Source organism: Danio rerio, chromosome 11 (assembly GCF_049306965.1).
Source record: "Danio rerio strain Tuebingen ecotype United States chromosome 11, GRCz12tu, whole genome shotgun sequence".
Taxonomy (NCBI): Eukaryota; Metazoa; Chordata; class Actinopteri; order Cypriniformes; family Danionidae; genus Danio; species Danio rerio.
In genome coordinates, this window is record NC_133186.1 from 25358973 (window position 1) to 25386958 (window position 27986).

The 27986-nt window shown below is 35.3% G+C and overlaps 1 protein-coding gene across 2 annotated transcripts; it reads left to right on the plus strand.

Annotated features, from left to right (window-relative positions):
• Positions 1-911: 911 nt before the first annotated feature.
• Positions 912-27937, plus strand: csf1a (colony stimulating factor 1a (macrophage)). 2 transcript variants are annotated; one of them, XR_012386628.1, is made up of 8 exons: positions 912-1135; positions 5921-6034; positions 6398-6460; positions 20731-20901; positions 23347-23536; positions 24600-24775; positions 24862-25641; positions 27046-27937. XR_012386628.1 is itself a non-coding variant. In NM_001114480.1 (7 exon segments), coding segments are annotated over 7 exon segments (1581 nt in total). In that variant the 5' UTR covers positions 1005-1102; the 3' UTR covers positions 27276-27937.
• Positions 27938-27986: the final 49 nt, after the last annotated feature.

Genomic DNA, 27986 nt, shown 5'->3' on the forward strand with positions numbered 1-27986 from the left:
GTATGTGCCTGTGTGTCTGCGCTACTTGTCTGTGCTATGTGTGTGTGTCTGCGCTGTGTGTGCGTGAACTCATTGTTGTAACTCCACAAAAAATGCATCAAATACTAATTGGTAAAGTTCTTACTGTATTATTTCTCACAAACGTTACGTGAGATCTGATTCCTGAGGCAGCCGAGGGCGTGTTGAGGCATGTTGCTGACAGGCACGTGGGATCGGTGGGCAGGGATGACTCACCTTAAAGGCCCAGTGCAAAAAACAGCAACAACCTTTTCCCAGCTATAATACAGACATTTCAAACAGCTATAATAAATACTCTGATGGATGTTTTGAGCTTAGACTTTACAGACACATTCTGTGGACACAAAAGACTTATAATAAATATGAAAAAGGGGTAACCTATGTGCCCTTTAAATGTATAACTCATGTCTAATTCTTTTTATCTATTATGCCATAAAACATTTGAATATTGAGTAAAGATCATGTTCTTTAAATAAATGTTGCAAAACTCCTACCTTAAATATATCAAAACTCAATTTTTGATCGGTAACAATCTGGTTTTGTGTTCCAGAATCCAAAATGTTGCTTTCAGGAGGTCAAAACACATGGATGTCATAAGTCAGTCTACGAGAAGCTAAAACTTCCTTCATCAATAAAATGTCAGGAATCCACTAATTCTCTAATGAGAGTTAACAAACACACTCAGAGAATCATTGAAATAAAGTGTAACCACATCCTCAGCTGTAGCCTTTTGGGAGATCAAAACACATGTATGTCTTAAATCTGTCTAAAGGGAGCACAAAGTTCTCTCATCAATAAAATGTCAGGAAGCTGGAATGAGTGAAGGGAAAGTGAGAGAAAGGAGGAGGTCTTTAGCCGCGGCTCTCTTTATTGGTTCTCCATCGACCCCAGACAGAAACATTCACCCTCTGAAGGTGGCACGTCTAAACTTTCCACATGCAGATCCCTTTGCATCAGTATCTGGACGCCTGAAGCCCACAGAGGACGGATACTGACTTCATTAGGAACAAACGCAAGACAACAAAACTAATCCAATGAATCTACATGTGGACTTTATTGCTTTCTATTTGTTCAGGTCAGCCAGATGAACACACACATAACAGCCCACAAAGCCAAGGTATGTCTAACGTTTTCTGCTCAGTCAGCATTCATTTGTCGTTTGATAACTGAATCGATTTTGTATAAGCTTTTGCTTGATTAAAGGGAAAGGTGTGTATTAATTACAGACAATTTTTGTGGTGATTTGCCTTAATATGCTTTCTGTGAAATGTATTTATTTATTTATTAGTTTTCCAATAACGTTTTCCCTATAGATGTTGGTTTTTTGACTTATGGCTATCCAGATATTGTAAATGTAATGTAATGTAAAAATGCCATACCATTAAACAACAGGGGGGAAAAGTTGTGAGTTAGAGAGAAAGCAGAAAGCAGGAGGGGGAGAACAAAAAAAGCTAAGTCTGTGAGTCAGTAGTCTGTGAAATTTCATTGCTTAGGTTGGCAGAGTTTTAGCCAAGAAATAAAAAAAAAATGTAAATAAAAAATAAAATCTCTGCCAGCTCACTTGGCTGTGCAGGTGATTAAGTTGCTTTGTCCATTGTAATTTCTTGGTATTTTATTTGGTAAACAAGTGGTTTCAAGAGGTTAAATGTTTTAAATATTGAGGTGGATGTTTATCTGTTATGAACTTTCAACACCATGGATAATAAATGTAATATTTTATATGTGGATTTGAAATTTATTGTATTAAATTATGTATTATACATGTTTAGCACAAAATAATTCATGTATTGCTATATTTATTTTTAACTCCCTGAATTATTAAATATTAATTCATTTCTAATAACTGATTTATTTTACCCAATTATTTTATTAAATATTTGACTAGATATTTTTCATGAACACTTCTATACAGCTTCTATACAAAATTAATAACTACTTTTATTCTAGGCGAAATAAATCACTTTTTCCAGAAGAAAAAAATATTTTCAGACATACTGTGTAAATTTCTTTGCTCTGTTTAGCATAGTTTGGGAAATATTTAAAAAAGAATATTAATAATTCTGACTTCAGCTGTAAATATTTATAATCGTATATTTATTAATACAATAATTGAGAAGCTGGATACAATGTTTTACCATGAATAATATATTATTTAATTTCAACAATGTAAATAAAATTAGGGATATGTATTATTATAAACCTACAATGCCTGAAGATTTTTTTTTATTCAGCATTCTTGATATTTAGTATATTAGTAATATTTTAGAATATTAGTAATAATAATCTTGATAATTAGTTAATTAATCAATTAATTGCATACTATAAGTGTGTTAATTAACTTCCAACACACTAAAAAATATATTCTATATTTAATACTAATGCCAAAATTAGTATTAATTTAATATTAGTATTATTTAAATAATTAGTATTATTTAATATTTAATATTAAAACCCCAAATAGTTAGTTAATTAGTATACCCATCTTTTGCTGTTGTGTATTTTAACACCATGAAATACTTCTTATAAAATAAAAAACTGTAAAATGAAAGCTCTATTTATGTAAAACCTTAGTAAATGTATAATATATGTATTTATTTTAAATGCATTTAATGCTAGTATTTTGAATGATTATTTATTTATTTATTTACTGTGATTAAACGCCGTGAAACACCCATGTCCATTCATTCAAACACCCATATTCATTCATTAATCCAACCATTTAAACATTCATTCATTCATTCATTCATTATTAACACACAGTATAATTATTCATTTCTAACATGTTGAATGATACTGTACATTTATTAGTGCATATCTCAAACTTTTACCAAAAGTAATTATTTAATATTTATAACTCTTTATTTATTATTATTATTATTATTATTTATTTTTTGCATTGCATTACCTATGTAAAGTAAATGAGCTCACCATCCTTTATCCTTAAAATTGAATTTACTCGTTAAAGACAAACAGTATGCAGTTTGTTCCCATAAATGTTTCTTGTCTCTTTCAGTCTCTAACGAGGCTTGTAAGTTCTTTTTCAAGATATTGTTAACATGCTCTCTGGCTTTTATCATCCAAAGTAGCCGAAAACCATTCCATCTGCCACACACAAGTTTTACGTCGATTTAGCTCTCCTGTGGAGATGATGAGCAAAGATTTAGGCATTCACTATTCCTTGCTTTACTGCTTTTCTGATCATTCAGCCAAAATCATAAACACTCAGGCTTGCATAGCTTTTAAAGCTTCAGTATGTTTGTGAAATCTGCTGTTGTAATGCATTTATCTTCACTTTATTGCTATATTAATTCCATTAAGTGATTAAGTGCTTTTATGTTGCATGTGGGCTTCATTCAGATGATTATACATGTTATGGATGTAAATTGTAAACAGACGCTTTTGGGGTTAAACCCAGGTTGGAGTGAATTAAGGACTGGGGAGTAACTGAGGTTATATTTCTTCTCCATGAGCTTCTAGAGTCTTGGTTGCTGCAGGGGAATTTGAGGATGTTGTAAACATATTTTGCTTTGGATATAATTGAGGTTTCATGTATATGATGGGGAAAAATGAGAGCAAGATGTTTGTTTTATGTTTTCTTATTGAGATAGTAAGAACATGTCATGTACAATAACATTTACTCAAGAAACATTATTATAATCAGATGCAGTGTCATGTACAATATGCCTTTATTCAATTCTTATAATCAGATGCAATGACTGTGGTTTATTAATTATGTGGTACCTTTATTTATATTTTTATTGGTCAAAAACCCAAGTAAACACATTGTGCAGTTTTGATATTAAGGATTTTATTAAAACCAAATAGTCCTGTGTGAAAAAGTGTTTGTCCCAGAACACCCCCACCCCCCACCCCCTTTTTAAAAACATAACTCTAGTTTGCCACACCTAAGTTCAATTTCTCTAGCCACCACCAAGCCTGATTATAGCCATAACTGTTCACAATCAAGTAATCACTTAAATTTGTCCTGCCTTACAAAGTGAAGTAGACCAAAAGATCCTCAAAAGCTAGACATCATGCAGAGAATAAGATAAATTAATATACAAATGAAAAAATTTAATAACTGAGATCTGAGTTCGGAAAAGGTTGTAAACCATTTCTAAGGCTTTAGGACTGCAGCTAACCACAGTGAGAGCTATTATCTACAAATGGCAAAAAAATATATATATATACAAATTAAAAAAAATTACAACAGTGGAGAACCTTAAGATGAAATAACAATAATAAATAATGATAATCTCTATATCTACAATCTAAACAACTACGTTACTAACTAGATCTAAACTAAAATCAAATCAATACGTTATGTAAGCCATTTAGCAAAATATTTGTGTGTGTGTGTGTGTGTATACAGTGCAGCATATATATATATATATATATATATATATATATATATATATATATATATATATATATATATACATATATATATATATATATATATATATATATACATATATATATATATATATATATATATATATATATATATATATATATATATATATATATACACACACAAACCCAAATCAGAAAAGGTTAAGACAGTATGAAACATACAAATAAAAAATAAAGTATTGATTTCTAAATGTACTATGACTTGCATTTCATTGCAGACCAAACAACAAACTTTATTTAATGTGTTACTTATGATGTTAATTAAGTTATATAAGGAGTTATATAAACAAACATAGAAACACACAAATACAAGATAAAAGTATTTCTAACAAAGTAATAAGACAGGAAGAGTGTGTCCTACGGGTGGTTTGTCAAGCCCACTCTTTTGTATGGAGCACACTCACACACCCTACAGTTATGTAATACATTGTGTATATGCTTTACTAAAAAGATAGGTCTTTAATCTAGTTTTGAATTAAGAGAGTGTGCCTGAACCCTGGACATTATCATGATGGCTAATCCCATTAGTTAGGGAGCCCTAGTTTAGGAGCAATGTATGGGAAGACTCAATTTTCTTTTAAGGGTGTTTCTAAGTGTAACTTAAATTACATTCATGGACTGTACATTTAAAATGCGAGGTTGATTTAATATGAAAACACATTACAAAACTATATGCACCGTGTAACATTGTGGCAAAAAGATGTGATGATATGTTGTCACAAATTAGACACTTTGAAAACTGACCAACAAGCTGAATACTGCAAACTAAGCTTGTGCAGCTCTGATAAATTCATGCAATTTGTGATTGTGTTTAAAAACATAATATTCTGTAGTGTGTTTAGTTATTTTTATGGTAATTTAGTCTAAAGAGTCTCTCGGCCATTTTGTGTAATGATATTGCAAATAATTGGTCACTTTTTATGCTTCCAGACTACACATGCTTGTTTGATTTATAGAAGATTCTGTGATTCCAACACGGCAATTAGTAACTTTTTCATTTAGTGGCTAATTCGTATGAATTCGTACGATCTAATTAGTGCAATTTAGTACGATTTGCTTATCCCCCAATGACGGTTGGGGTTAGGGGTGGGGTCAGGTGCCACGCCTCCTTTTTAAAATCGTACCATTTCATACGACTGAACTCGTACGAATTCGTACGAATTAGCCACTAAACTGGCAAAACGTAAAATACTTACGTTTTCTCGTGAGATCAGGCTGGTGATTCTTGAGGTTGATCTGTGATGCTATTTGTCAATGCATGATTTGCTTAGATGTGAATCACGGAACTGATTAATCTACTTGAAAATAAAGTAGTGACTGCTAAACCACTAAATTACAAAACATCACTTAACATCCTAATATCTTAAAAATAATAATGAAAAATGATTAGCATAGGTAAATATCTTAGCATGCAGTTGAGCTTCTGTAAATAAAAGTCACAGATAATAAAATCCAAAAAAAAACATTAATAATTTTGTGATTGCAGGTAAGGCATCAGTGCTTCATCCTTGTCCTGTGCTTTCATCTGGTCTATGCTGGTGTGCCAGGTCCATGTAAGCACTCTGTCACCCAGGACCATCTACTCAATTTAAGACGTCTGGTAAGACGAGTCACATTTACTGGCAGTAAATCACTCAGCAGCCTAACCAAAATGCAATTATTATTATTATTATTTTTTTTATAGAATAATTTGTTATAACATCCCACAGCAAACCACAGCTGTCTTTAATGGTTACTCATCCATAACCTATTTTGAGTTGTTTGAGTGCTAGTGAAACATAATACTAAATATAGAAGAATTTTGGCATTCTGTCTTAATTAAATACCACTGCACTGAATGACTGCTTAATTGAAAACAATTAGTGAATAAAACTGCCTGGCCCTATTAAAACGTATTTTATGTGAATATGTGCTTAACATATGTCAAATTGTTTGTTTTCGCCTTCAATGCTTTCCCTTGCAGATTAAAAACCAGCTGCAAAATGGTTGTTCAATAACCTACACCTTCACAGAGCGTCAGAATCTGGTAAGCACATTTCTACTTCTCTTAAATAATGGCTGATATGGATTATCCAGCTTTCCTATGGGTATTTTAGCAGTTTAGAACAGTGTATGAAAGAGCTTGATATGATCGTTGACATTCTGGTGTAATAGATCTTCCTACCATGCCACCAAAATCACACACTGATCTAAAACAGATGTCCCGGAAGACCATGTTTTACGCCACAGAGGCAGCAAACCCATGTGGTGCAAACCACAGCTCACTGATTTAGGTGGATTAACCAGGGCCATGACCAATATGGACACTGAAGTGGGCTAGACCTCTCCAGTATTTAGAAATGGCCAAATTGTCCTAGACAATATTTAAAATGCACAGCTTTCCTGCACTTCAATACACAGCACAATGTTCTTAGGAAAACAAAAAGGTTAAAAAGTTTTCAAACCAGCAGATAATTTGCTTTCGTCTGCAATTGTGGATTAAAAGTTTTGCATATAGACTTTATCTGGATTTGGTCAGATTCACAAGGAAATATTTATAAATGCTAAACAAAAGCCACATTTAGATAAACTCTCATTTCATTGTTCAAAAAAATATATACATTCCTGGATTTACCCATAAACTGGGGCTTTGTCACTGAAGTTATTGTTTTTATCATTATGAGCAAAAATCTAAGAGTTAACGGTTGTGTTTTGATCAGTTGTTCTGAAATAAGCTTTTTCACATATTTTCTCTAGGTTTAGACTACCCACGATTCATTTGAAGGCTTTAGAAAAATAATCACTGCTATTTTTGTGCAGCATGTGTAATAATTCATTTTGCAGAGTGATAAAGTCTGGTTTATTGGCCCTCTGAGTCAGACTGCTTTCTCACCACAAGTGAACTGCTCCAGTTTATCTTTACGCAGACTGGAACCAACCAATGGTTTTTGTGCTCACATACTGAAAAAAGATTGAATGGCCTATCAAATTAAAGAGCCCCTATTATGGGTTTTTAAAAATGACCTACCATGCATGTAACACAGCTTTAAGTAAATGAAAACATCCAGCTGAGGTTTAAATCTCTTAAATCTTTTGTGAAATAGTTGACTCAGAGTCGAGTAAACGAATTGTGTTGGGTTCGGATCTTTTGTTTTATAGCATCAATGTTCATCACCAAATATGTACTTCCAGTTCCGTTAAAATGTACACGCGCTTTCCCTCCACACACTAGCAGAGGCGCGGGGGATCATGCTACTGATCATGATGCGAAGATGACGATCACTGACAGAATCGGCTACAAGGAATAAAGGGTTAAAGTTAATTTTCACAACAATACCACAGTATAGCCAACCTAGTGCAGTGTTTGTTCCTGTCATTTTTCTGATTTTTGATACAATAACCTACGTTGCAATGCGCGATTCATCGGTCGTTTGCTATTGAAGGAGCAGCAGAGACTATGGGACTTTGTCTGACTTTGACAGAGACTTTGTCAGTAACTTTTACTCTTCAACATAACATGTAAGTGTCCTTAAAACTGTTGCCTCGTTTTGTGTAGTTTGCAAAATCAGTTCTTGTACTATATCTTTGAGGTTAAATCTGGGGCTGTTTACATATTATGTCCAAAACCACGTTAAAAAACATGATGCGTGCTTCTTCCTTTACTGATTTAAATGCGCTTCTGAACTTGTGATCCTTTGCTATTTGCTTTTGCTATGACTACCATCAGCTGTTCCTCACATGTGCGGCATGGTCAGTTTTCAAATTTGTTCAACTTTTGCCACTGTGTGGCTTAATACTGAATGTGTGTCCTTGTTTTTACCTGGGGTTACGGTTAAGAGTAGAGTAAAATGCTGGTGTTTAACTACATTGCTTTATTGCATTCCCACATTTGGCTCTCACATACTTTGTGTTACTTCATACTGTAAGCTTGGTGGGCATTTTTCTCTGTCTCGTGCTAAACGCAGTCGACCAATTGCAACAGACTGGGTCATTGGACCAATCACCGTGGATTAGGTTCACGCTAAGATGGGGTTTGGTAACAAATGAATCACTGAACGATACATATGGGAGTCGCAGTGATAATTAGGTAAAAATAAATGCATAAATATAAGACAATGAGAGTGTTTTTTTGACCTTGCACGCATATCAGCATGTTGTTGGAGACTCCTAAAACCAAAATATAACCTTTTTATTGCAAAATATTGGCTCTTTAAAGAAGGCAAAGTCTATGGTTCAAGTTGTTAGTTTAACGTTGAAAGTGATTGTGATAGGACTAGCCTGATCTTACGAGAAAAGATTTTCTGTTTTGTCTGTTCAGTGGCAAATTCATACAAACTCTTACGAGTTTAGTCATACAAAAGGTATGATTTTAAAAAGGAGGCGAGGCACCCAACCAGTAATTCACCATTTAAAATTTTAAATTTCATTTCCATGATTCATATAGATAATCCTCCCCAAAGGCCAGGCTTTTAAATATTAGCCATGGTGCTCCCCTATAAAATGGTGCATTCACAAGGAAAAGACAGAAGAAAGACAGAAGCAGACATAAAGATCAGCAATATGCATATATTAAAAAATGAATAAAATAAAAATATTGAAGTAGCCTACAAGTGTAGAGATGGGCAGTTGGTTTTGTTTGGAATATGTTGCATATTGCATTTTGATTCCTTATCAAAACTCACAAACATTTTGTGACATTTGTCAATATGTCAATCATCATGTAATTCCTAACCACTATAATAACCACGCCCCCATGGTGTCAGTAAACGCAAACATATGTGTATGTGTACTGGCAAATGGCTATTATAAATAATCTGATGAATATTTGGAGACACCAAAGGCTTATCTTACATCTTTTAAAAGTGGTTAAAAAAGTGCCCTTAAAAGTGTTATAAGCCAACCATTTACTTCAATCCGAAACAATTAAGTAAATTAAAAAAAAAAATTCAGGCAAAAGCCAAGGAACAAGGCTGTGAATTTAACATATTTAAGAGAAAGAACTACAATCCCATGAAGGTTTACAAAACACTCAATCAAACAAAAAAAAAATGAAATTTTAAAATATTCTTTTAAAGTTGTTAACTTGATCTATAGAAACAGTATATTTCAGGTTTATTGCAAACCATTATGTAACCTATTAAAGCTATAGTTGCAAATTGTTTATTACAGTTAGTTAGTTCAGGCAAAAACCTTTTGGGGATCACTATAACATGTTTGTGTGTCTCAGCAGCTCAACTATAGTGCTGAGTTGAGATTGCTAAAGTATACTCCAGAGAGATATAAATAAATGGCTTTTTAGGGCCTGTTTAAAAGAGTGTCAGAACTCATGGATCACATGTTGTCTGTCCTTGGAGATCACTAACTTTTCCTAAAACGGCTTCTAGCTAAAGCCTATGTTTTCATTATCTGAGTGTATTGCCACTGTCAGTTTTGGGAAATTTGATTATGCCGTGACTTTGTAGCTGTGTTCCACTGCAAAAATGTTTGAACAGTAGTAACTAAATTTATTATTTTTGGTTGTTTTATGGGGTTTGCTGGGGTTTGTCTTGGAGTGTGGCAGCTGTGGCTGTTGAGTGTTTGTTCTTGAGGTCCAGACGTTTGTTTTCTCTCTGTTGTGGGTCCTGTGGGTCGTTATGGTTTGTTTCATTGTTTTAACAGATACAGCTTGTTTGGACGTTTGATTTTTATCACTTGTACTCATTCGGTTTGAACTGATGGATTTCACATATGCTGATCCATAGCATGCTTATTGTGTTGATATACTGCCGTGTCTGTGTGTTTGCTGTTCTGTTATTCAGTTGGCGTGTTCTGGATAAAAGCACCTTTATTTAGCTTCTTGAGCACTGGAAGTCAATTGAATTTGGGTAAACCAGACAGGGTCTCAGAGGACTGTCTCAAACCAATCCTCCCGTTCATCTGGTTCAGGTCTACAAAATAGTTTTGAAACCATTGCACTGGCCCCTAGATGCCATATATGTTTTTATGTTTTGCAGTAAGGAAGAACTGTATGAAACAAAACAAACAAAAAAAGCATGCTCTGATATACATTCACATGATTTGAAAGTTATCTCTCGATTTAATGGGTATTATAATTGGTTTAAGCTGATAGACATGGGCCAGTAGGGGCTTTCTGCACCTACTAGTAGGCTCAGAAGGCTGTTATTATCCATATACATGGTTAATCAGTTACAGATTACATACGGCTGTGGCCAGAAGTTAACAAGAATTATTTATATTATCCATTAAATTCCCCATTAGTTGTATTTTATTAACGTCTTCCCTGGAGTTTGCATGTTCTCCCTGCCTTCGCGTGGGTTTCCTCCGGGTGCTCCAGTTTCCCCCACAGTCCAAAGACATGCGGTACAGGTGAATTGGGTATGCTAAATTGTCCGTAGTGTATGAGTGTGTGTGTGTGTGAATGTGTTTGTGGACATTTCCCAGAGATGGGTTGCGGCTGTAATGGCATCCGCTGCGTAAAAACTTGCTGTATGAGTTGGCGGTTCATTCCGCTGTGGCGACCCAGGATTAATAAAGGAACTAAGCCGACAAGAAAATGAATGAATGAATAACGTCTTCCACTACCTTACCCCTAAACAGCAATGTCACAGCAATGTAAAAACAGTTCTTCTTTATAAGCATAGCTGATTAACCATGTGGATGGGTAATAACAGCCTTCTGAGCCTACCAGTAGGCACAGAAGGCCTCTACTGGCTCATATCTATCAGCTGATAACCACTGATAACACCCATTTAATTGATTGATAGCATTCGTAGCTGGTGCGAACAATACAATGGTTAGTTGGATTTTGAGGAATGTGAGACAGTGGCAATCTTTCATGATTGGATTTATGGAATGAAATGTTTTGCAATTCATAAAATTAGCAGTGAAATATCACTAAAATCTGTATGCAAAATGCTACTTATACTATTATGGTGTTTTGGATGTCTTGTCTTCTTTCTATTGGCTTGTGGTCTTTTTGTTTATATTGTGTGTCTTATTTCTCATTGTTTGTTCTTAATCGTGTTTAATTCTCATTGGTCAGTCCATGTCATTTGTTCTCTATTGTTTAGTCTATCATATTTGGTTGTTGCTAAAAGGGATACAGCCGATTTAAATGTTTTCTGAAATTGTTTCATCCTTTGGGATCCAGTTTGTTTGTTGGAAGATGCTAACAAAAGAAATATTTGAATGCCAGCTTGTACTCTTGTCCACCATAAACACCGTCTGCACCATCTGCTACACCATGTTTATAGAAGCACAATGACAAAAAACAGGGATTTAAATTATATCAATGGAATTTTCTGTTCTTTATTTTGCCATGCCATCTTTTATTGTTGGATTACCTTATTAATACTGATCATGAGTTCTTATTCAGGGTGTAATGAAATTCAAACCGAACCAAAAAAACACGATAAGCCCTCTACACCAGGAATGTCAAACTCAATTCCTGAAGGGCCGCAGACCCACACAGTTTAGTTCCAGTCCTGCTCCGACACACTTACCTGTAGGTTTCAAACAAATCTGAAGGACTCAATTTGTTTAATCAGGTGTGTTTAATTAGGGTTGTTGCTAAACTGTGCAGGGCTGCGGCCCTCCAGGAACTGAGTTTGACATCCCTGCTCTACACCATCACAGGCCACTACAGTTTTTCTCTATTGGTTTGGCTCATTTCAGGAAACAGGATTAACATTTTGAAAACAACATGGACAAACCTTCAAACCACTTGGCAATTGTTCACAACAAACTTGATTTTCTCATTTATTTCATCAAATTGCAAATGCCTAAGTACATCTTTGAGAATGATTAAATACAGGTAGCCAACATTTAGCACAATTCCAAGTGAATAGATCTTGTTGATCTAAAATGATTGTTGATTCTCAGTCTAATGGTTCAGTTCAGTTGTTAAAATTAGTCAAGAACATAATACCATGAATACCATATATGAATCAGTTGAACATTTGATACATCTATTACAGCAACTGACAGTCAGGTGAAACTAGAACTTGGGGGATATGGTTGTTGATACTTCAATAGTCCTCTGCAATAGTGACAAAACATCTAAACATTTTGACTTGCAGTGCTTACACAATGCCAAAGGGACAAAGTATTTTGGGGGCATTAACTGTTTGAATGAGAAGGAAATTTAGTTGTGACACATAAGTGAAATGTTTTGGGAAAGGTATGAGCTGTTGCAGATAAACCATGGTGTTGTGCCGAACCATCCACATTATTTTGGCAAAAGCACCAAGATTGTTGAGAATGTCTGGTGAGTTGAAAGAAATGAGCCAAAGCAATTGAGAAGGGTATTTGCCATTTTTGTGGCGCTGACTTTTTAAATGGGAAGGAAATTTAGATTCGATACATGAGTGAACAGTTTTTAGAGAAATAAGAGCTTTTGCAAGTGAGCTATAGTGTTGTGCTAAACTGTTACATTGTTTTGCTAAATAATCTTAGAATTTTGAGAATGTAATTTCTGTTTCAATAAATGAGCCAAACCAATTGAGAAAAACTGTAATACAGGACAGAGAGCAGATATTTATTAATATAAATGAAACAAAAATCTGTTTTGATCATATAAGCTGAGCAAGAATAGAGAATGCTCCAGATAAACCAATCAGGGTGCAAATGTGCACAGATGCCCTCGTTTTCAAATATCTGCATAGTAATGAAGATGCCATATAACCACAACAAAAGTTATGTGTTGTAAACTTCATCTTGTTTATTTATATAGCAAGTTGAATTAACCACAGTGCTTCACATATTTCACGAGTGTGAAATATTCAAATGACATGGTTGAAAATTACAGTGCATTGGCGTTAGTGGTTGAGCATTGTTAGTTAGTACTCAGCAGTGATTTTTTTATGTCAACACATGTTATTTTATTCTGTTAATGAATACATGCAGTGTGGCACTGCTTAAACTCAAAACAGCAGTACATGTTTAATAAGGAAATTAAAATGCTACAGAAAACAGAGCCATAGTGAGCCAGCAAATAAACTCCACTCATCTCTCAGAGAGTGTGAGTTCATATTTCCTGTCATCAAGTGTAGAAACGTCATCTGGGTCAGTATTCACATGAACTCAATATAAAAACTGATTCATGTGCAATTTCTAATAGGAACTTCAGCTATTTATGCCGCTTTTATTGTATTGCATGCAAACACAAGATTTACCAAGGCAGGCAGACAGACAGACAGACAGAAAGACAGACACGTAGGCAGGCAGGCAGGCAGGCAGGCAGGCAGACAGACAGACAGATATTTTAGCTTACCAAGATCAGCTGCACTAAATGGTTTTAGGTGTAATTATTGCTCTCATTTACTCAAAAGTGCATGTAGCGTTTCATAGATTTGCTGGTGCAATAGCAAAAGCCTTAGCAATTTTGCTAAATTATCCTTAGCAAACTGAACTGAACCGTACAGTGTGCCCAATACCATGAACTGCACCAAACCATAGTGTTGGTGTATTGTTCACCCCTAGCTCTTATGCTCACTTTCAGTAGACTTGAGCTATGAACAGGGGGGTTACAGGGGGTTGGGGGGTTGACCTCCCTAATTAAGTCTTGATCCCCAATGAAGAACATCAAAACAAGATGTATGGTGGGCCAGTACTTTAATGGTAAGAAATAGCTGTTCTTTTATTTCTGATCTATATCTTAAGAACTGATAATTAAAAATGTTTAATATAAATGTACATTTGACTTCCCCGCATGATTGTGAATGCATTATCATGCCAGTCAATGCTATGAAAAATGTAATTCAACAGACTGGCATTCTAGAGCACCAAAAGATATCTTAAGCATTAACAAAACACGTTTCTTGTAAAATAGGTGTTTATATCTGGATGTAGTCTAAAGAAAAGAAACATTCATTCAGGGTCGCCACAGCGGAATGAACCGCCAACTTATCTAGCCCGATTTTATGCAGCGGATGCCCTTCCAGCCGCAATTCATCTCTGTAAAACATCCACACACAGTCATTCATACTTATACACTACCGACAATTTAGCATACACAATTCACCTGTGCCGGATGTCTTTGGATTGTGGGGTAAACTGGAGCATCCGGAGGAAACCCACGCGATCGCAGAGAGAACATGCAGACTCCGCACAGAAACACCAACTGACCCAGCCGAGGCTCGAACCAGCAACCTTCTTGCTGTGAGGCGACAGCACTACCTACTGCGCCACTGTGTTGCTAAGAAAAGAAACATTAGACACATAATTTGTATAGTTTGACACATTTTATTAATAAATTAGATGTGATTTAAATATATTAATATATTTGATTCACTAAAGCCCACTGATTACCAAACTACTACCGAAAAAGTTGACATCCTGTGTTTGTGCACAGTGTGGGAACTGTGGGAATCCAATCGTTCCTTGTGATGTGGGATCAAATTTCTGAATGAAGAATGGCAGTGTGAGTAAATGATGTACTATGGTGTGCTTTGGCTATAGTCAGACTGCCTGATCCTAACATTCTTTGACAACAGTTCTCGGTTTTCTGACCCAAACAATCTGGAATGGTAACCTTTGCATTTCAGCCAGTTGTTCACCTTCAAAGATAGCATTCAGTCTTTGGTTTCAGAAGTTTAAAGAAATGTCTAATACTGTGATGTGATTCTTGTGAAAGTCCAGGGATGATTAACAAAAAAAAGAGAAAAAGTTTTGATAAGACAAATTGTCACTTTATGAATTATAAGGTTCTGACATTTTTGTCAAATTTGAGTTATTGAAATATTCTTGTTAAATGACAACTTATTTACATTATGGGATGTTTTTATATAAGTTGTTTACATTTTAAGACTTTTTATTTTAAAAAAAAAACTGTTACACACATACTGTTTGCTATGGAATGCAAATCTATGAAGCTCAATATCTCAAAATCATTCAGAACGCAGTTGGAACTATATAATTCCAAGGTGACGAAATATATATGTAGCCCACAGCTAGTTTCAATATGTGGTATAGTTAAGTTGTCTATGGTAATTATAGTATAGTGTAAATGAGGTAAAAGTACACTGACTGTTACAAAAACAGCGAGAACATGCAAACTCCTATTATCATTATTTTTTATTATTTTTTTAATGAGTATAATTGCCTGCTTCTTTGTCTGTTTATTATTTAGCTTTCATTGCACTCTAGCATATGTGTGAGCATTGAACAAAGTATTTCAGGGTTATTAGGATTAGTTTCCACAAAAAGAAAATTAATTACCCTCCCCATGTCATTCTAATCTCCTGAGATCCTTGGAACATTACAATGTTTCAGATGAAATCCGAGCTCCTTTATCTTCCATAGCAAGCAACTGTCCCAAGACATTCAAAATCCAAAAAAACATTGTCAAAACTTTCATGTGACTCTAAAAATATTTTTTCCCTTCTTTGTCTTTTCTGCGGCAGGTCATGGTTTGCCTTATTTGAATAAAACATGTATTGTCATCACAGTCATAAGTGCAACATGCAATTGTTGCATAGCCTGTATAAATGCACAGCTTAATATAATGTGGAAGACAACGGGGAACAAAGCATATGAACTATAATGTCTTTATTTGTGTTTTGAAGAAGGTCTCAGAGGACAAATAACAAGACGTTGAGTAGTTAATAACAGAATTTTTAAATTTTGGTGAACAAATCTTTTAAAGCAAATATTTTTAAGCCGGCTAACGCCACCAAGGAAAGGTGTCAGCTAAAGTTTGCTTTTTGGTTGCAACTTTGAGGTTTCATCTTTTGGGCAGAACAAAAAAAAATAAGTAAATGCATCAGCTCATAAAGGGATGGTTCTAAACAGTACATTCGATGTAAATGATTACTGGTTTTCAACATTCTTCAAAATTGTCTTTTTTTATTCTCAACATATTAAATGATGACATAATAGTAAAGGTTTCTCATGGTTTCAATGCACTGGCAGTGTTTTCACATGATGAAGTTTGACGTTAATCTCATTCAACACCAGGCATTAAATGTAATCAAATTAAGCCATTTTACTGATTAGTGAGCTCAAAGAGAGTCAATTTTTGAAGACTTTAAAATGTCTGCATGAGCCATGTGAAGTGTATAGAGAAAATGTTTACTGACAAAACCATGGCAGAACACGATTCAAATGTGCTTTTAAAATTCAAAAGACCTTCAATCATGTGGAGAGGTTAACAGACTGCAGCTAGATCATTTTGCTGGATTTTGGAATTTAGTTTTTGGAATTTAGCAGGGCTTGTTCATAAATGGCCAGATGTCCTTTATATTCTGAATGCTCCATCTTGAATGATTTTGGAAGTGGTTATAAAATTGGAACGGCAATTCAAAGATTTCAAAACCCAGCGATAATTTAGCTGTAGTTTTATGCTAGACCAAGTCACTCTTTCCTCTCCTCTCAGGGTACTCCCTTGCTGTTTGTGTGGCATTATTGCAAAACTGTTGATTCTGTTCTTTTGAATGTTGAATTCTCTTATCATTCTGTTTACACATATTGTAGTCATCATTTTTACTTAAAAAAAAGAAAAGAAAAAAGAAAATATTTAGGATATAAATCTATACTCAGTATTCAGTGGAGATCAAAATTAAAGAACAACCAACTATTTTCTTAATTTTCAGGTCACTGATTAGACCTCTTTGAAGTTATTCTAACAGAAGCATCAGAACGGTTTTATAGTTATTTATCCTGAGTTAGGCAACATATGTTCTGATGCTTAGTATAAAAAACCTAAATGAGATATTGAAAAAAGGACACGGAGACCTCTGAGTTATTGGAGTTAATCTAGCAGCCGTTTGGAAAAGACTTTTCAAGAGCTTGGCAGTGGCAATGCAGAGGATTTGTTGTATTTGAAGTCGTCTTTGTTGTTTGGTTTTATGATCAGAGCTGTTTTTTTGTTTTTTTTTTTGCTTCTTTTATTATTTACTGTACCTACTGCATGCATAAATCAATTGGCAGGTTTTGAAAAGGCAGTGATTAAAGGCTCTGGTATATTTCAAATGAAATTATTTTTTGTTCTACATTTGAGGGCAAATCAAAGGTGCCAGCTCTGTGCCAACTCTGCTATTTAAGCCTCCTTTTCATTTATGTTGCTAACTTGGCGTTGTTTGTTGGGTGCCAGCGAGTTTGCGAGTTCCAGCAAATGCCGACCTATTTTTTAATCATCACGGACCAGTGATAGCAAAGTTTGCCTTGATGAGCCTGAAGTAAACTCAAAACTAAGCTTTTGTTTCTTTTTTCTTTTTTAATGATGTCATTTCAGTTTGTTATTTAGTTTCATTTGAAGTGTACCGGGGCCTTTAGAGGCAGATGATCTTCTTCTCTAGAAATTCTTTAGAAGATGGACAAATCTAAACTTGTTTTTATTAAAAAATATATATAAATACGCATATAATACATAATACTGCTAATAATAATAACATTATACAAAAGCAAATTGTAATTAATTAACTAAAAAAAAAAAAAACCCCGAGGTGAGGCATGGAGGCAGTGGCCTTTATATTTATGTAGAAAATAATGATTTTTGTAACATTTTAATCCTTCAGTATTCAAAAAGATATTTGTCTATTGCTGTACATCTTGTGTATGCTAAGTAATGTGTAAGTGTTTTGACCCACATAGGCACATAAATAACACACACTGTGCTGGACTTTAGATGATCAGTGGTGCCAATGGGCTTAACACACCTAGACAAGCATGCCCATGAGCCCACAAAGTGGTGCAAATGGATTGACTATTTAAACAACATGTTGCAAAAAGTGAAAATTTGGTTTTCACTGGTCTGAAAATAGCAACAAATCACGCCAAACACGTCTTGTGCCCTATTGCACTGGGTGGATGATAGGGGCCCTCTGTTTTTATTTTAGTGAATGCATTTTCTCTCTCTTATGCTGTAAAAATAACAGGTTCATTGGAAATAGACGCTTTAGGCTACATTTTTGAAAGTGTAAAAATCTGATTGTGTTCATCGCATGTTTCAGACGACAAATCCAATTGAGGGCACTGTTTACAATTTTGTAAATCTAAACTTCTTTATTAAGGGGGAGTTTTGTTAAGTTTCAAATACACATCCTTCTTGTGCACCTCAATAAATGGTTGTGCTAGTACAGATCACCTAACAAAACACTGATATATATATATATATATTATGCAGCGTATGCCCTTCCAGCGTTTGCCCTTCCAGCTGTAATCCAGTACTGGGAAATACTCATACACTCTCACATTCACACACACACACACACACACACACACACACACACACACACACACACACACACACACACACACACACACACACACACACACACACACACACACACACACACAGACACAGACACATACACATACACATACACACACACACACACACACACACACACACACACACTTATACACTACGACCAATTTAATTAATTTAATTCACCTATAGTGCATGTCTTTTGGTTGTAGGGGAAACCAGAGCACCCGAAGGAAACACACGTGTACACAGGGAGAACATGCAAAATCCTAACAGAAACAGCAACTGGCCCAGCTGGGACTCAAACTACCTTGCTGTGAGGTGACAGTGCTAACCACTGAGCCACCATACCACCCCCAATAAAAATCAACTAACAGTATTTTCAAAAGCAAAAAAAAGTCAATTTATGTACAGTAGTTTAACCTTGATTTTACCTCTTTTGCCGAACCATGCTTTATCAAACTCTAACCCGAGTGCTCTGCATCATTCTACAATAAAAACAATAATGTGAGCTATTGAACAAACTGACTGTGCTTAAAAGTAATAGTGAATATAAAGATAAATATTTGAGGCAAACATAGTTAATTTTCAAATCATAGACAACATTAAGTTTCATGGTATCAATTTGGTGTTGTGGAAAACACAATTGCACAAACAGAACAATTTTTCTTCTTTAATTTTCTTCTATAATTTGTCCCTTTAAAATCCTTAGTGTAAGATGGACCAAAAGTTTTTGGTGTCATACTGCCCATAGCATCCATTTTACTTATTTCAGTTTTACATGTACACTACCTGACCTAAAAGTCTTGTTATTGATCCCAGTTGTAAAAGCAACAAATAATAACTTGACTTCTAGTTGATAAGTTAGAAGTGGCAGAACGTAGATTTTTCAGATGAATCATCTGTTGAACTGCATCCCAATCTTTACAAATACTACAGAGGACCTACTGGAATCCGCATGGATACAAGATTCTCACAGAAATCAGTCAAGTTTGGTGAAGGAAAAATCATGGTTTAGGGTTACATTCAGTATGAGGCCATGCGAGAGATCTGCAGAGTGGATAGCAGCATCAACAGCCTGAGGTATCGAGACATTTTTGCTGCCCATTACATTACAAATCACAGGCAAATTCTTCAACAGGATATCACTCCTCCTCATACTTCAGCCTCCACATCAAAGTTCCTGACAGCAAAAAAGGTCAAGGTGCTCCTGGATTACCCAGCCCAGTCGCCAGACATGAACATTATTGAGCATTTATGGGTTAAGATGAAGAAGAAGGCATTGAAGATGAATCTAAAGAATCTTGATGAGCTCTGGGAGTCGTGCAAGAATGCTTTCTTTGCCATTCCAGATGACTCTATCAATAAGTTATTTGAGTCATTGCAGAGATGTATGGATGCAGTCCTCCAAGCTCATGGGAGTCATACACAATATTCATTCTTATTGCACTGCACCATGACTTTATATTCTATACTGTACATTATTTTTGTTAAGCAACAAGACTTTTGTCAAAGCAAAGTCAGAGCTTACTGTCCTAATTAAATAATTCAAAATCAAGGCATGATCATATTTTATTTTGATAATAAGCGCACTGTAATCTAGAGGTCTTTGTGAGGCCAACTAGAAGTTGTTGTTCCTAAAACTTGTCAGGTAGTATATTTCACACAAAAAAAATAAATAATTAAATAAAAATAGGCTAAAGCATCTATTTCAATTGAACTTGTGTAGTGTAAAAAAGAGAAAGTTCTCATGATCTTGTTTACCCTTCAGCATATTTGAATGGGTTATCAGCATTCAATGGAGCATTCAAGGTTGACAAAAGTGTGCATTTGATATGAATCATGACATTTACTTTTAGGGCCAAAGCAGCCCCAATTGCTGCTGTGGGCTCCTGTTGACAGCGATCCAGGGCTTCCTCTTTGTTTAAACTGGCAGGAGTATTTGGACTGCGCCTAATACCCTTTGCATGCATTGAGATCATTTGGAAAGCTTGAGTACTGTTACAATAGGAATAAAAATTTCAAAAATTCAATGCCATGAAAACAATGGTGTGTTGTATTGAATAACATCAACATGTATGATAATATACATTTTTCTTTGTGTGTTTCAGAGTGTTGTATGTTATGTTAAAGCGGCATTCCCTCACATACTGGAGCTACTCAACACCCATTTCAGATATGCAAAGGATTCCGACAATTATCGTTATTCTAATTCTCTGAAGATCTTAATCTACAACATTTACTCACAGAGATGCATCCCTTCAATCAATGAGGAGATTGAGGTAACAAAGTCCATCTTTATTCTCTAGGAGAGCTTTGGTACTTATAATTGAGTTATAGTTTCATACTTGTTTTAAACCAGTAATTGTTTAATTTGTTTAAAAGAATGTCCACAAATACAACACAAATACACAAACAAACAACAGGATGAGTTTTTATCTTGTTGAGGTGCTTTGAAATATTTTAGAAATAAATTATAAGTCATGAAGTTCATTATGCCTATAATTTTGAGTAAGGTTTAAGGCGGGAAACTTCAAGAAACCGAGATATTTGGATAGTAGCTAGGGGCTAGCTATTTGGCAACAATAGTATTTATTAAAATAGTTTTCTTGCAGTAGTGTTGGACTCGGTTGTGTTGTTTTACTGAAATGTTGAGAGCTGGACTTTGCTTGTTTGCAAAACTGGACTCATGCCGATATATTTAAGATAATCTCTGCCAACATGAAGGGAATTGGACCACATGACTATTATGTGATTGTATCAGCCCATAAGTATTCTGCAGTATATCTTTAAAAAGCCAAGAAGAAACTTTTCCGGTTGCAGTCCTTATTAGATCAAAGATAAATGCTATAGTGCATCATATATCTTTCACACCGGGTCAAAAACAATCAGACTGTTTGTTGTCTTTGGCAGGATATACATAAGGAAAAGTGGTGTATCTAATAGAGCACCTTTTATACATCCTGGAACATTTACAAAAAAATACATTTGATTTAACCTCAAAAGGAACTGGATATATTTTGAAATGGTTTACTTAAACTAAAACCTTTGCAATAAATTAATAGTAACACTTAACTTGAAAGGGGTGTTCATAAGACCTTTATAATCGTGACATGACACTTGTCATGAATATGGAGATTATATAAATACCTTTACCAGCTGTTATAAAAATCCCAGTTATGTTATTTTAAATGTAAAGATGACATTGTTTGAGATGTCTTTAACAACTTGACATAAACAAAAACATCACAACTTGTCTTGTCTTTGTCATGACAGCTTGGCATTACCCAGACAACATAATTTGTCATATATCTGTCATGAACATGATTGTCATGAGGCCATTATAATTGTTTAGTGAATATTTTCAGATTTTTTTTTTTTTTTTCAGTAGAACAAAATGAATTTGGGATTAAAAATCTTTATGAAGAATCTGTCAAATAAATTTAAACAGCGTCATTAATGTTTAGTGAGAATTTAACGACAAATTTAATTTGTAACACTGCAGTTTAAGTCTTAGGGTGCTTTCACATTTGCCTTATTTAGTTAGATTGAATCGCACTAGAGTTCGTTTTCCCCATTGGTGTGGTTGGTTTGGGCAGGTGTGAATGTAGCAATCATACTCAAGTGTGCACCAAAAGCAGACCAAAAAAGCGTATCGAGAACTCTTTGAAGAGGTGGTCTCGATATGCTTTCAAACGAAATCTGGAGCGATTAGTTTGTGGTAAGAATATGATCCGAACTAAAACAGACCCAACCGGAAAAAGTACTGTGCCTTTTTGGACTAATCCAGCTGCTGTAGGCTAGAAAAATATTTGTTGACAGCGCTGTACTAACAATTTTAAACACAGAAAGAGAGAGAGAAAAACATTACCTGATGAATCTGTAATATTTTCGCAAGATGACCATGTCACAGTTTAGGTAAATTAATCTAAAAATTCAAACTAACCTCCTCCTGAAGTGACGTGTGATGCTTTAAAGCGTCGTTTTCCAGCAGCAGTTGTGCTTCATTTTCGAAATGTATAGTTTGTCTAAAGTGATGTATACAAACTATATAGTATACTATAAGCAGTGTTACAATTAGTCAGCCCAGTCGTAGCTCCATAGTAAAAAGCAAGATTTTGTGTCTGCCGTTTTATTAACTTGCGGGCATTTCATTAGCATTTTCCCGCACGTGAATTCTGACCAATCAAAAAGCAGTTTAAGAAATACGTTCAATAACATCTGGCCAATGAGTGGTCAGATGACTGCATTTTGGTTCTTTTCATCTGGTTCAGAACAAAGCCAGCAGTGGGCTGTGAAAATGACCCAAAGATGGCAGAAAATGCTACAACGTATAATTTATTGCCCTTGGTCCGAACCAAAAGACACAAACTACAGATGTGAAAGCACCCTTAAAATTATAAAGTATCAAGTCTTAAAAAATATTAATGATGCTGTTATAACATTCATTATATGATTATAATAGCCTCATGACAATCGTGTATATGACATGTATGTGGGGTTTATGACTGTTTATGCTGTCTTGGTAATTGTCAAGTTGTCATAACAAAGACATCTTAAACCATGTCACCTTTGCATTTAAATTGGCATAACTGAGCAAATCACAGTGCCTACCAAATAACAGTGCCTACCACTTGATTTACGAGCCATTGGGATGCGATACACTACTGAGAATAATGCCTAACTTCTGGTGGAAACAACAGACAAATATATACTTCATCCAACAGGACAGTCCAACGAAGTTCGTAAAAATCCACGTGACTGTGCCCAGAGCAGCTTTGGAGAAAGCTGAGGAAGTGATTCGCATGTATATGAGTCTGATGACTCAGAGTGACACGTCTGTGGACTGGAACTGTGAGGAGGAGTACACAGAGGATTACCCGGAATCCACTACTGAACCCCTCATCCAAACAGCAGGTAGCTGTATATCAAGTGACATCATCTAACAATCAGCTTAGTCATACATGCAAGGTTGTGAGTTTGGGCTTAACGGCTTACAACTGAAGGTTGTGGATTTGAGTCCCTGTACCGTCAGGTGTTGTAAGTTAGGAAAGTGAATGATCAGTTTTTATTTCTACCTTCGCTAAATATTCCTGATGTTCCTTGAGCACTGATCTGGACGTTTATTAGTCAAGGACCACCCGGAGGTCATTTAACTGACATGTAAAGCAGCCATAATTCGTTTAGCTATAATTTAATAATTCATTTATTGAAGAATTTATTCACGAGGGGTTTGACGTCACAACAGCTTTGTTTCCAGGTGGATCATCTCTCAGAAATCTTGAAGAATATAGCCAGTGAAATGTTTATTTCTCGCTAATCCTAACCTGGTGCCCGACGAACACCTACCACAACTCTAATCCTACCACGTACAATAATTAGTTTTTCTTTTTCACCTCTACACCTACCCCAACTCTAAACCTAACCTTAACAGTAATCTGTTGTGTTTTAATAACGTCTAAACCTTCCACAACCCTAACAACCGAGCAGAGGAAGTGTATCAAGGGGGAACTGAGTTCCAGCTCCGCCCATTTGTCTTAACAACCAGTACCACTTCAAGTGTATTGGAGCAGGTTGGAGTTTAAATATGCAGGACTTTAGCTTTCTAGAAACATTTTTACACAGCAAAGGTGCCACAAAAGCCGACCCTTAGGTAACATACACTTTCAAAAAACCCGCTTTAGCCTTGGGACTTGGGAGTAGGATTGTACTTCCCTGTTCTAGAGAAGTTGTTCTAAAACATTTGCCTGGTGCATCCCCTTCTAAAACTGGACATTTCTTGTGTCACCTTTATTACCATTCAGGGTAGAGATTTATGCAAATAAAGGAAAATGTTTTTGTCCAACACATGCTCATTCTGAAAACGTAGCCCTAAATATGTTCCTAGAGATCATGAATTACAACAATGTAGTCAAAAGATAAAAACTAACCAGCATTACTGTTCTATATAATCTACAGCATTGTGCTGTTCATTCTTTAGATAAATGGAATGGAGTGTGCGCATCAGTCATGTTGGTACAGCAGACCTCCAAGTTTTTGGTTTGTGTCAAGTCATTTTCATCTATGAAATTAACGGAACTGGTTATCATTTGGATTTAACAACTTGGCACTTGTTTGCTACTCGTTTAATTTCTTCTGACTCTTTTCAATAAAAAGGTATGAATAAACTGATTTGGAGAACTTGTAATTAAAATGAAATTTCTGTCATAATTTACAGTACATTTGCATCATGTTTCCTCAAGGTACCTCAGAGTGCCCCTGCATTTGTCCAACAGTGAGCATTAGATCATCTAAAGCATCTTCATCCTCGAGCCATTGGAATATTTACCTGAAATCTACAACATCCTCACAGAGATCTTTCTCTTCACCTGTCACAACTTTACCAGCTGGTAATGAGAGAACTAAACAATTACAGTCTTTTGTTTCAGTAACAACACAAGGAGATTCATCCAGCTTCTTCTTTGGAAGTACTCCAAGCTTACCAGAAGAAAACACAGAGTTGGACCTAATGCCATCATCAGATGTTTTCCCATCCTTAACAAATATTAGGGATGTATTTCCAAAAACAATTGACTCATCTGTTCAGTCTATTGCATCTGGCCCATATCAGACAAACACAAGAGATAATATCCAGGTCGGTGTTGAGAGGAGCACTCCCCTTTTACTTGCCAAGAGGTCTTTGGATTCCAAAAACCAAGAAGGACCATCCAGCTCCAGTGTGGGATTATCCCACAGCTGGCTTACTGCAACAACTGAGCCAACACATAAATACATAAAGAGCACAGAGATACAAGGAAAATCTTTCCAAACACTTAAAATAAGTGAACAAGTTATACCAGTCGGAACCACAGCTGTGTCTTCATTGAAAGAAGCCGCACATTCATCAGACAGTCTGACCTCTCTTGAAGAACAGCGTGGTCATCTAAACACCCCTCCTGAAACTTTCCAAGCATACACCCAGAGTCCGATGAGGGTGCCAAGGAATTTCATTAGAACCATCCATGAAATGGAAATCAGCAAAGGTGAGGAAATCAGATGTCTGCCATGTTATTTTACTATTGAACAGGTTGCAAATAAAAATTACTATGTAATAATTACTTTTTATTGGCAGTTTTTAAAGAAATGTTAAGAAATGTATCAAACAAAAGCTTCCCAGACTTCCTAGGTTGTCTATTAAAGCCAGTCAACTGATTTTTATTCAAAGTATTCAGGATGTTTTTGCCCGGAAAAACAAAAAGGATCTGATGTTTACACACATTCCTGAGAGCCTCCCTTTCAGTGACTGGTGACTGGTTACATCAAAAAAAAAAAATTCAAGATGTCTAACTAAGTTTCTCTGAATATAATTTAATCAATTGTGGCTTTTAAACCTTTTTTTCTTTGAACCTTAATTTATTAAATTTTACATCAGTATTCTGTTTTGTAGTCAGCTTATTTCCTTCAATTGCCAAGACAGCATTTCTCATTTATGTTCAAAGTGCACCTATTTTACCCCTTTTTCAAGATTTGAATGAATGAATGAATGAATGAATGAATGAATGAATGAATGAATGAATGAATGAATGAATGAATGAGTTGCAAAATATTTTTCTAGCATTTCCTTTACAAAACCCTTTAAGTCAATTGCATTGCTCAATTTAATTTGCTTTTCAGTCAACTGTGAGTTTGCGATGCCGTTTTCTCTTTGCGCTTCACATTTCTGCGTGTTTCACTTTCTGGCCCTAATTTCACAAGGGGGCAGAGTCAAGGAAACTGGGGCATGTATGGCATCTCTGGACCTGCCTTCAGTGAAGCAAAATGTTTCTATTTTAATTACGATTTAATTACATTTCTTTGCTAAATAACTTCTGGTTTACACAACAAGTTTTTGTTTTCAAATCTTTATTTTAATATGCAAGTAAATAAGGCCTTGTATTGACTCCATACTCTTCCATTAGCACTGGAATAGTTGAGAAATTCCTTACTTCTTCAGTGAGCAACACAACTGAAGTGGTGCCGATGGATCTACAATTCAGTTCGGCAACGTTTGACGCCACCCATTTGACGTCACTCATTTGGATGGGGCATAACAGAATGTACGGCTTAATTGTTGTCAGTCATTAAGTAGTCTTGCTAACTTCAGAAATAAGTGAAATGATTTCTCTGATACTTATATTTCACCTTTTGTAAAAAAGAATTAATGACTGAAATCCTAAAAATGAGAATGAACCAAGATAAACATGTTAAAAATGCTGTATTGTTGTAAACCACCAAGTGCTAATATAATGACAAACCAAAGCATTGGTTTAAAAAAAATATGAATTCAATTTAATTGGGGGGGGGGGTGCTAAACATCAAAGGTGTTCTCAAGCCCAAGAATTTGATTTCATTTGAGTCATGTGTTACCAATTTTGATAATTGATTAAAGATGCCATTGATTTCCACAGACCACAGATCCCTGGAGATAAAGGACCAGACTGACCCAGACGGAGATGTACACACAAGCTCTGCCGCAGAACAATCCAGCAGCACAATCACCTCTTTCGGCATCGTGCTCATAATTGCATTAGTATGCAGTGGACTTCTACTCATAACTGTTCTATTTTACAGACAGCAAAAAGTAAGTGACAAACAATGCATTTTTGGCCTGTTGAAAAGACCCACTGGTCTGGCCTAAGAAGCCTGCTGGGACCAGTAGCCAAAAACATGTGCTGGTTATTAGTGCCGGGGGTCTTTTCAGCAGGGAGTTCCAAGTGAAACAGAAAAACCAACATTCCAACATGAAAGAAAGACACATCAAGAAGAAAAAAAAAAACCAGGTGATGGAGTTCATTATTTATTTAAAGCAAATCATAAATTGAGAGACACAATATCAGAAGGAGGCTGTATTTCATTCTGTTTAGGAACTATGTGTGTTTAAGGGAATCTTTTATTGTTCCAACGAAAATAAAAGTGGTCCATTGATAGAAATCTGAAAATATTTTAAGCTTTCTTGCACAAACTAAACTCGACAGATCTATGGCAGTTCAGCCATTCATTGTTCTTGACTTGTTATTCAAACATACCAAAATATGTGGAGTGTATATAAATAAATATATGCTTATATATACTGAATATACAGGACAAGTGGAATGAAGCCATATCCTAAGTGTCGTCTTTATGTCAGAAGCAAGTATTTAATCAAATGATTTGCTTGGCTCATTCTGATATAAGGAATCTAACAGCAATATTTTGTGCACTACAAGGAAAAATGAATAAAGGAGCCGCTCATGCTGGTGTTTTATTGAACAGGCAATATTAACAGTGTCTTTGTCATTAAAATTACCCAATTACACTAAAGCACTAAAGTGTTAGTTGTTTTATTTTCTATCTCATATTTGTCCCAGAC